Here is a 10,933-nt window from a genome sequence, read left to right as displayed (position 1 = left end):
CCCCCCCCCCCCCCGTCTCGACCTGGCAGTCATCCATCCCACATCAACATTGCTTCCTTCTAGTGGGAATCATGTTGGACCACCCAAGCTGTGTGCCCTTAGGCAAGCTACTTTCCCTCTCTGTTCTCTCAATAGTTATATGGGACTAAAAATAGTAGCTCTCTCACAGGGCTTGTCCTGAGGGCTAAATGCAGGTACCTGCTGAGAACAGTGTCTGGCACAGCCTGGCTGAGTGATACAGGCTAGTGGTTATTATTATTCTTTTGTGTCTGTCTCCCTTGGGAGCACCAGGCCCAGCAGGGAGCAGGGGCTTGTTTGTCTAGTGCATACATAATCATAACAGGTGCCCCCTGTGAGCACTCACTATCTGTCAGAGGCTTTGCAGGCCTGAGACGTAACATCACTATCTCCTTTCGGCAAAAAAGGGAATCAAAGCTTAGAAAGGTCAAGTCGTTCGTCTGGATAATAAGGGGCAGAGCCAAGACTCAGAACCAGGGATGGAGGCCCCCAGCCTGTGCCATTACAAACTCTGTTAATAATGACAGCACACCAGGGGGACAGGATGCTCCTGGCCTGCAGGAAAGCCTGGGTGCAGGGTGACAAAGGGCGCTCACCCTGGCCCCAGGCCCTTGCTGACCGACTGGTAGGGGCTGCCTGGAGCCCTGGGTAGCAGCCGGGCTCAGGGGAAAGGATGTGGGTGCATGGTGACACCTGCCAATGGGGGGTGGGGATGGCCGAGCACGGGCCAGCTTTTACCAGGCAGACACATCAGGAGCCTGGGCCCTAGTCAGGCAGGAGGAAGGGGTGCAGAGCTCCGGTTCACCCCTTCTCCTCCAGGGCAGGATTCCCAGAGGCCACCTCCACCTTTTTAGTTAGAGTCTCCAGGCCTGGGGTGAGGTGAGCGGGGTTGGTGGATGGACCTTTCCTATGGGCAGCTTCATTCTGGCTGCTGGGGACAGAGGCGATTCACCTTCCCAGGACAAAGCAGGTAAGAAGGTGTGCCTGCAGGAAGGACAGCTTGTGGGGAGGGGGGACTCAGGAGCTCAGGATGAGGCCAAGGGGCAGCAGCCCCAAGAAGCCCCAGGGGGCAGCACCCCGTAGTGATGGGGGAAGGGGCTTTGGGGTCAGGCAGGCTTGGGATCAAATTCTGTTCTGCCACTTCCTAGCTGCCTGACCCAAGGCAGGTCTCATGACGCTTCTGAGCTCAGTTTCCTCATCTGTGAAGTGGGAGACTACTTCTGGAAGGCTCGTCCTGATGGTTTAAAGGGGATGAAACAGAAAAAGGGCCTGGCATGGGGCGGGCGTGCTGCAGCTCTGACCACTCGGCTACACCCCGCAGGTGGGCGCTCACAACCTACCGCACGCTGGGCCCCTTCCTCTTCCCTCTCTGCTTTAAGCTCTCACCACACACCTGGCTTCTGGGCTTCTATTTTAAGCCCTTATAGAGCACTACCAAGTACAGAAAGCCCTTTGGTCCAAAAGAGGACAGAGCTGACTCTTCTTGTCCGTGGGGAAGATTGAACAGCCTGTTCTGAGCAGCCTTTGCGGCCCAGCCCAGCAAACACAGCACATCATCCTGGCGGGGAGTGTGGCATCTGAGAAAGCTAAGTCTTCTGACTGCAGGCCGGCATGCAAGAAACCACTCTTCCTCTGACCTGACCTCTACCCACCGCTTTGACCTCATATTGCCACCCCCACTTGCACTGGGACCCCCGAACTCTGCAGCTCCCCCTTCACGTGCCCCGTTCTCCCTCCCCTCAGGCCTTTGCACATCTAACCCTCTGCCTTGAACAGCCTTTCCCATTCCCTTGTGGCTAACTTCTCTGCTTTCCGGTCTCAGCTGGACAGCACCTCCTCCAGGAAGCCTTCCCTGCATCCTCCTCTAGGCTCTCACAGCCCCCTGGGCTTCCCCTCCCCGACTTACCAAACTGCCCTGTCCTTGTTAGTCTCTCCCACTAGACCTGGAAGTTCGGTGAGCCGATGCAAACTGCAAAATGCAACCTGCCAGGCAGATTCTTCTCCTCAGAAATGAGGTGTCTTGGACAGGGCTCAAGGAACCCTTGGGAACTGCTGTCAGTGCTATGAAAGGGACGCCTCCCAATCCAGCCCCTCAGCTCGGGGCTCGTGGTCACCTGGGGCAGAGCTTTCAAGGCAGGAAGTGAAGGGCACTTGTCAGCCAGCCCCGTCTAGGGACCCCAGGGGCAGGCCTGAGGCCTCTCCTGTCCATGGTGGCAACAATAACCATGACAGCGACTGCCCTGGACATTGTGCTAAAGCCTCCGCCCGCTCTGTTCCGTTTAATGTTCACTCCCACCAGCTGCGAGGGAGCTACGCATCCTCTCCACTTGCAGGGAGGAAACCGAGGCACAGAGAGGGGAGTCCTTGCCCAACATCACTCCACTGGGAAATGGCCGCGCTGAGATCTGAACCAGGTAGCCTGACTCCAAGATGCATGTCTAGACCCGGACGCCAGACCTCCTGCTGCTGTAGACCAGTGAGTGGGTTCACCACAGCCCTTAACCACTGTGACCCACGGAGAGAAATGCGTTTGACATCGTGACACGCAACACGCACAGGTGCACGCACACGTGCACAACTGAAGGCAAAGTTTCTGAGGCAAAAATACTCTTCCTGCGTGAATGCACTCAATATTTTATTTTTTATCCTATTCTATGGCATTAGGATTTTTTTTAAAAGGTGGTCGTGCACGACCCACAGTAGACAGACGACAAGGCCCGACAAGGCCTTGTTCGGGGTGTTGGGCATCGGCCCCTCCTTCTTTGAGGCACAGGGTAGCAGCACCTTATGCTCTGCAGTGATATAACCAGTCACGTGACCTGCTCTACTAGAGCATTCTGCCCACCAGTGGCCAGCTCCACAGGGCCCACCTGTGGCTGTCCATCCCATTCAGGGTGGAACCCCAGGGCTGGCACACGACACATGCCCAACAGATGTCAGAGAGGTGAACGAAGGTGCACAGCCAGGAAAATGCAGAGCAGGGCACAGCCCAGGGTCACCCAGCCTGGGCGCACGGCACTTAAGCGGAGATCAGGATGGCTTTGGTGCAACTGAGCTACAGAAGACCCTAGAAACAGGCAGAAAAAGATGACATTCGAAGGCGGGAGGCAGACATTCAGTTGGACTTTCCTTCAGATGTCGCCTCCGCCAGGAAGCCTTCCCTACCGCCCTTTCCTGCCTGGGGAGAGAGAGAGGGAAGGGAGAAGAGGTGGGATCAGAGGGTGGAAACAGAGGGAGGCCCCAGTTCCTTCTGGCTCCAGATTCTCCACAGGCAACTTCTCCATGTTTCCTATACATTGGACAGACCCATTCCTCATCCTCGCTTCCACTGATGGATAAGACTTTCCCCCAACGCCCACCCCAGCCCCCAGCATCCTCGCAGGCCCTCACCAAGGAACCTTGACTAGTCAGGGCCCCTGACCATGTGTTGACAGCCTGGTAAGTTTCAGGGCTGTTGGGCGAACCACTGTCACTTTGAGAGGCTCAGGCTCAGGCCTCTGGCTCAACTGGGAGGCTATTAAAGTGATTCTTCATGACCCAGTGGGAGAGAGGCAGATGAGGCCAGACAAGGCGGGCAAGCCCAACCTACCTTTACATTGTGACTGGGTAAAGGAGGAAGAGCCGTGCAGAGGGAGGGGAATGTCACTGGTTGGGTCATCCGTGTAGCCGCCGTGATGGCTGTGAGAGTGACAAAGGCTGCTGTCCTCCCTAGAGCTGAGACAGTCCAGATCCAGGGAAAACAGTGGCTGCCGGGCCCTCGGAGCATTACCGCCCACTGCCAGAGGGCAGCAGACCCGACCCATGTAGGCCCAGTAGCCACACGGCTCCGTATTCAGGTCAAATAAAGAAAGAGGCTCTACAGGGAAGGCACCTGAGTGGCCCAGTAGGAGCAGGTGCTTCCGGTCTGGACGTAGCATTTGCAGACTGACCATCTAGGTTAGGAAGATGGGTTCTCCCCCTTATACCGGTGAGCCTTTGTCCTTTACCTCCCCAAGCCTCCATCTGCCTCCCTGTAAGATAGGGATAAATATAGCCCCTCTAAAGCGTTGTTATGAGGATCTGAAATAGATAATGTGGGTAAAGCCCTTGACTCAGGGCTTGGCACAGAGCAGGGTCAACACGCTTCCCTCGCTCCAGAGCTCCAGGATACCACTCACTGAAACTAACACTAGAAAGGGCCGTTGACTTAGCTCAAGCATGGACCGACTTAATGATTAAACCCAACCGACAGTTTGAATTCAGCCTCTTCTCCAACCAGAACTATGGGTGAGCCCCAGAGGCGTGTGGAGGAAAGCGATTGAAACGTGCTGGTGGGAGAAGGGGGAGAGGTCCTCCTCCCATCCCCCTCCCTGCTGGAATTGTGCCCTTCTCCCCCCCCCACCCCACACATGCTTATACTTTTCTTTCTTTGCTTTGCAAAACCCAGATTAAGGCTAAAGGAGTGCAGAAAAAAGGACCATGGAGTATATTACAGACAAGACAGACCTGGGTCTGCTAAGCCCAGCTTTACCACTGCCTTACTGTGTGAGTTGGGGCAGGTGTCTCAACCTCTCTGTGCCTCAGTCTCCTCATCTGTAAAATGGAGGAGAATGGCACCTTATTTTGCAGGTCTGAACTGCAACTAGAAAGGGAATGGGTAATGCACACAGTAAGAGCATAGCAAATGCAAATTCCCATGCTGAACCCTGCAATGTTTATAGGGCATTGATCTGAATTGCTGATGCCCTTTGTGAGGGCCACCAAGTGGCTTCCCCTCAATCGATCATAAAAGACATTTCCTTACTGTATACAATAGCATACCAGGTGTACTCTGGGGCACCCAATGAATGGTATCTGAACCATGGATGTCAGGGGAAGACTGCAGGACTTTGGAGCTAAATAAACCTGGATTCAATCGTGGTTCTGCCAACTTGATGACCCATGTGAAATGGGATGAGTCATTTTACCTCTCTGAGACTTGGTTTCCTTATCTGTAAGAGGGAGATGATAACCCCTACCTTGCAGAGCTGTTGCAAGAACTAAATTCATTCATTCAGCAAATATTTACTGAACATCTCCTACGTCCCAGCCACTGCTCCAGATGCTGAATATACCACAGTGAATAAAACAGGCAAAATCCTCCCTGGGGAGACAGACGATAAACAGCTAACTACATGTACAGCGCGGCACATGGTGAGCCATGCTAAGAAAAAACACAGAGCAGGGGAGAGGGAGTGGGAGACGATGGGGGCAGGGGCAATGGCAGGAGTCTCATGGAGCAGAGACCTGAAAGAAGCAGGGGGAAACCATGTGGAGATCTGGGGTAAGGATGTTCCAGGCAGAGGGACCGGCAAGTGCAGAAGCCTTAAGGAGAAGCATGCTTGGCATGTAAATGAAGCCACATATGCAGGAAGCCTGGCATGGAATCCAGGTGCTCGGCAAATGCCAGCTCTCTATTTCAAGTCCCGTAGAAGGAACCCCACGCATGTGTCCTTTTCCTGAGAATGAAAGCACAAGGATTTCTACAGGGCAACACTGAGCCAAGTGTTCTTTCAGCCTAAGATGCAGGCAACATGTGAGCTCCACCGCCAATTTTTGGGCTCCCGCCAGGCACCAGGCTCTGAGCTGGGCAATCAGGGATACAAGATGATCAAGATGTGGGCTCTGTCCTCAGGCAGCCCCAAGGCGAGTAGTAGAGACGGGTGATGACAATGCAAAGTGGTCTGATGAACAAGCAGAGACAAGAAGGTATTTAGGTGGCAGAGCAAAGGTGTGGGTGGTCAGGGAAAGCTCCCTGGAGGAGGGGACAACTGAGCTGGGTTTTGAAAGATGGACTAGACAGTGGAAGGATATTATTCCAGGTGTGGGGAGCATCACGTACTGAGCACAGAGGTGCAAAAAACAGCACGATGTGTGTGAGAAACTAATTACAGGCAGGTCAGAAAACAATAAAGGTTTCTTCATGTTTTTGGCACCTACAGCCTGATGTGGCACAGGAATGCCAGTTCCATCTCCTTCCTCAAACTCAATGCAAGCTTCAGCACCAGTGGAGCTTGAATTTTCCACGATTAGCTACTGCCGTGAGTAACCGACCTTAACGCCAGGCTCCCAGCGCGGGGTGGCCCTGTCCACAGAGAGAGGGCCGAGTGGGATGGAGACTACATAAATATCCAGCTATATTTAGCCCGCCTGGCGTGCCTCTGTCCCTTCATCTACCCCAAGGCTGACCCACAGGTGGCAGAATGGCTTTTCTACTAGAACAGCATAAACATTTCTTAATTAAGAAATCCCACAAAGGGGCTCATGTCTTTGTGGCTGGGAGGACATCTGCTGCTCTATTTGCCAATATCCCTGGACACCTCCAGACTGGGTGGTGGGTTCCCCCCATCCCATCCCCATCCCCATGCCGTCAATAGCCCTGGCCATAGGAGGCGTGGCCACTCTCAGGTAAGAGGACCTGGATTCGAATCCCACCTCTGCCACTGATTAACTGGTGACGCTCTGCTGGTGACTTCACCTCTCAGAGGATTTGGTAAATTCCGTGTGCAGTGGCCTGAAAGCTGCCCAGGGGCTTATAAAGTAGAAGGCGGGGCTCCTCTCCTATAAGTGGGCCTTGGGAATGTGGGGCTCAGCACCATCCATTTCAATCCCTTCCAGGGGAACAAATAATTATTTTTTGATATATAATTATGAAGGAGAGAGCTATACTGTTAGACTGTTAGAGCATAGAGGAGGTGATATCTCCCTCTCGTCCTAAAACCTCACATATGTGTCTCTCACCTTCTGCCTAAAGGATGCTACAGATGCCCAGCCTTAAGGCAAAATAAAGATTTATTCTAAAGACTTGGCAGGGAGGAGGGTGGGCAGACAGACATAGGTCCCAATCCAGACCCGCTCCCCACTAGCAACATGGCCTTGGGTGTGTCATTTCGCCTCCACTGAAACTCAATTTCTTCATTATAAAATTGGAATACACACCTTTACCGTGAAGCTTCTTTGCATATCGCGCTGGGGTAGGCAAAGTGCCAGACACTGAGCCTCCAAGCCTTTGAGCAGCGCTGACCTATTCCCACAATTATCAGGTATTTTCTAGCAAGGCCTCCTCTGTCTTCACACCCCCACCTCCTTCCAGCTCTGGATCCCCTTACTCTGGCTCCGGAAATTCTGGGGCGGTGTTAACTAGGGGGCGATGCGCTCGACAGCGGCGACTGCAAGGGGCTAGAGAGCTCCCAGCTGAGCAGACACCAGAGGGGGGCGCAGCCAGGGAGCGCGTGGGAACGTGGCCAAACCAAGGCAGCATGTACCGCGGGGGCGCTGAGCGGCTGGTAACTGAGGTACCCTTGCGAGCACCACCCCCCCGCCAACTCTCAGCCTCTGCAGTCTCGGCACAACGGGCGGCTTTTGGCCGTCGGAAGCCCTGCGGAGCCTGGTTCCATTCACCCCCCTGGAGCGCCCCGGGCTCCTTCATCAGCGCCCTTGGGCTGGAACAAAGGCAAGGGGTCGCGCAGCATCGTCCCAACGGCCCCTTCGCGCAACTGGCCAAAGCCGGGAGAAAGAGCACCGGGGTCCCCAAGGTAACCAGGACGCGGTACCCGCCCTCCCAGAGCGCAAAGCTCAGCCGCCTCGCGCGCGCTGAGCCGGGAGTCGGGAAGCACCAGAGATTTCAGCCCGCCGCGCCCGCCGAGGGCTCCAAGGGTAGGTGGGGTGGCTCTCCGGAAGTCACCCAGAGGGTCCCCCGAGGAGAGAAGAACCCCAGCGCCCGCCTCCCGGGAGGGGCTCCCCGGCGTACCTGGCAGGGTCCTGTGCACAGTGTTGCCCATAGCTGCGTCGGGGCGCGGCGTTGGCGGTGGCGCGCTCGGGACGCACGGAGGCTAAATACGCGGTGGGCCGGGAACCCGGGCCGGGGTCGAGCTCGGGCTCCGGGGCATCGCGGCTGCACTGGCGAGCCGGCGGGCTGCAGCCGGGGAGGGTGCGGTGAAGGAAGCAGCGGCGGGAGGAGGAGGCGGAGCCACCGGCCGGGGCCTGCCGGCTCCGCCCCCGCCTCCCGCCGCCTCCAACCACGCGGAGAGGGGCGGGGCCGCGGCCGCAGCATCTTTTGAAAGTTTGCACCGGGAGGCGGGAGGGGAACGGCCGAGCCTCCCGCCCTCGCGGCTCCCGCGCCCGGAGCAGGAAGGCGCGCTGGGCAGCTGGGTGCCCTCAGGGTGCCAGGCTCGTTAGCCTGCTGGCCTTTCTGTCATTAATTGCAACACTTTAAGAAGGCCTACTGTGTGCCAGGCGCTGGGCCACAGGGGGCCAAGCCCTCGCCCTGCGGAGCTTCTATGCGGGATGTTGAATGTGCGGGGGTAGGGGTGGGGGATGAGGAGGTCCGGGACGGAAACACAAGCACAAGGTCACCTCGGACAGTGTAAAGGGCTTGAAAGCAGTTCAACCAGGGTGCTGGGTTGGGGTGGGATCTCGTGCCTACAAGTAGGAGAAACCTAGGCAGTGTCCAAAGGTTGGGAGGAGGGAACATATATTCATCAATTCACTCACTCGCTCATTCATTAAAATATTTATTGAGCACCTCCTGTGTGCCACAGGCTGTGCCGGGCACCGTAGATACAGGCAAGCCATGCTAGTCTAGTGGTGAAGACAGAAATAGCAAGCAATTAAGATCACATAATATAATGATCAAAGCCAGGAGGAAAATAAAACAAGATGAGACTGATGGGGTGACTCTGCAGGGCTCAGGGAGAACCTGGGGGCGTGTCAGCTCCATCTGATGCACAGCAAAGAATCGACATGGGAAGAGCTGGAGACAGTGTCTCTGGCAGAGGGAGTAACAGGCATTCCTTATTCATTCATTCACCCCACAGATCTCAGTACCTCTCCTGTGCAGGAACCCAGACCAATCAGTGGGGCATGAAGCCTGCTAACCCCTGCCTTCATTGGGCTCCATTTTTCAGATCAGAACACTGAGGCTTAGGAGGTGAAATGATTTGCCCAAGAAGACCCAATTCCAAAGCAGTTTTTTTTTTCCGGCTTTACTTTCCACGCTCTTGTATCCTTTTTGACCTTATGAAATGTGTTATGACCCCCACTTCACAGATAGGCAGATTGAGGCGCAGAGAGTGGAAAACAGGCGCTCCAAATTTCCCAGTAAGGGGCAAAGCTGGCCTGGAGATACGTGATTGAAAGATGGGTATCCGGGAGAACGAGCCCCTGCCCGCCCCCAGCCCCCAGCCCCCGCAGCTCAGTTTCTCTGGTGCCTTCTGCCTCGAGTGCCTGACCCATCCCAAAAGGTTCTTGCCCTTCAAGTTCAGCTCAAAGCCTCCACCTCTGGGAAGCCGTCTCTATTCCCCACCACACCCTGATTTATCATATACGTCTGAACATAAGGTTGGCTTGTGTTTGAGTCACAATTTCTCATATTACGGGTACTCTCTCAGTCACTTATTTTTTAAACACAAAGTCCTGTTTGGGAAAGGTGCAGTAGTTCCATACACCCTCAGTCCATGTGAGTTTGGGATGCGTATAGAGGTCAGTATTATTATAAAAGGAGTCTAGGAAATTTTACTCATATAAAGCAGTGCAGTGCAAATAGGATTTTGTAACTGCAAGTGTCACAAAGGTAGGGTCACAAGGGGTGACGGCAAGGGAGGTTGTCATAAACAGGCCTTTTAAAGGTCACTTTCAGAGCACCCAAATAAGTGGCAGGGTTGTGCAGATCACAAATGCACACCTGCAAATGAAGCCCCAACTGTCCTAATGCAATGCAGATGGTACCTGGAGAGGGGACACAGTGCCCAGTGGTCACCTGACGCTTGAATCCAAAAGGGCTGTGTTTTAGCATCTTGGTCCCTGTGATTAAGATGTGCTCTGGAAAACCAAAAATTCTTTCCCCCCACCCTCCCACCAGCTGGTGGTGACACTAGTGTCAAAGCCACGTGTAAAGAGTTTGAACCAAGTAGTTTCTTGAAATTTTAGATTGGACAAAAGCAGTCTTTCCAAATTAATATTTTATTAAATAAATGAAATATTAAAAATTTAAATATATAAAAGTGATTTAAAATATCTCTCTCTCAGTAAAGAAATAAATATTACAATAGCCGTTTGACTATTTCGTCTCCATACCTTAAAGTTTATATTATTCGACTTCTCATCTTCTCATTGCATCTTCTCATTGGGAGAATAGGGATTGCCCTTAACCTTTACTTGGGTGGCCTAATATTTGGGCATATATGGTAGTTGCTCACCCCTCTGAGGTCCCTCTGCACTTTGTCTCTTCTGTCAATTACACCCTCAGGGCAGGTGCTTTAGCTGTTACCCTTCTGTCCTCTCCATTGGCAGATGGGAAGCCTCCTGTGGGCAGGACCCAGGACATATTCACTTATGAATCCCCCGTGCCCAGAGTAGGAGTAGCATGCACAAATGTTCAATACACATTTGAAGAAACTGACTGCAGAGGGGCATTGCTCTAAAATGGGAGAAGAAAGGAAAGAGGAAGGGATGGAAGAAGGGAGGGGTAAAAAAGAGTTGTGAAGTAATGAGTTTTAGTTGATAGCAGCCCTGGACTTGGGTGTCATCAATAGTGATATGTGTGGGGAGAAACAAACAAAATAGGAATGCGTTAACAGAAGTGTAGTCTGTAGAGCAAAGGAGGGGCTTGCCGCTCCAGTGCATGATTAGACCATTCTGGGAGAAGTTGTTTTGTTTCTGGGCACCACACTTGAGAAGGAAGACAAAGCTGCAGGTGGCTTTGGGAGAGAGGGAGATCCCAGTCACAGGAGGTGTGCAAACAGAAGCAGAGGATGCAGGGCATCCTTGGGCCAGGACAGCAGCCTCTAGTCATAACCTCTCCTGGCTTTGACTTCCACACTGCCCCTCACCCTTAGCTACATCCAAAACTGTGGAGACAATGCTACCCTCCCTTGGAACCAGGACCCGTGCTTGGGTT

At 53.8% G+C, this 10,933-nt stretch overlaps 1 protein-coding gene across 1 annotated transcript in view; it reads right to left on the bottom strand.

Annotated features, from left to right (window-relative positions):
- The window catches only part of NEURL1B (neuralized E3 ubiquitin protein ligase 1B), a 37,081-nt gene extending 29,118 nt beyond the window's left edge, over positions 1-7,963 (bottom strand). The window contains exon 1 of the mRNA XM_007465539.1: positions 7,787-7,963. Coding sequence (XP_007465601.1) covers positions 7,787-7,817 — 31 coding nt within the window. The 5' untranslated portion in view covers positions 7,818-7,963. The remainder of the gene's footprint in view (positions 1-7,786) is intronic.
- Positions 7,964-10,933: the final 2,970 nt, after the last annotated feature.

The sequence above is a fragment of the Lipotes vexillifer genome, unplaced genomic scaffold (assembly GCF_000442215.2).
Source record: "Lipotes vexillifer unplaced genomic scaffold, Lipotes_vexillifer_v1.1 scaffold621, whole genome shotgun sequence".
NCBI lineage: Eukaryota > Metazoa > Chordata > Mammalia > Artiodactyla > Lipotidae > Lipotes > Lipotes vexillifer.
The sequence above is the reverse complement of the archived record's forward strand: the minus strand, read 5'-3'. Positions and strand labels throughout refer to the sequence as shown.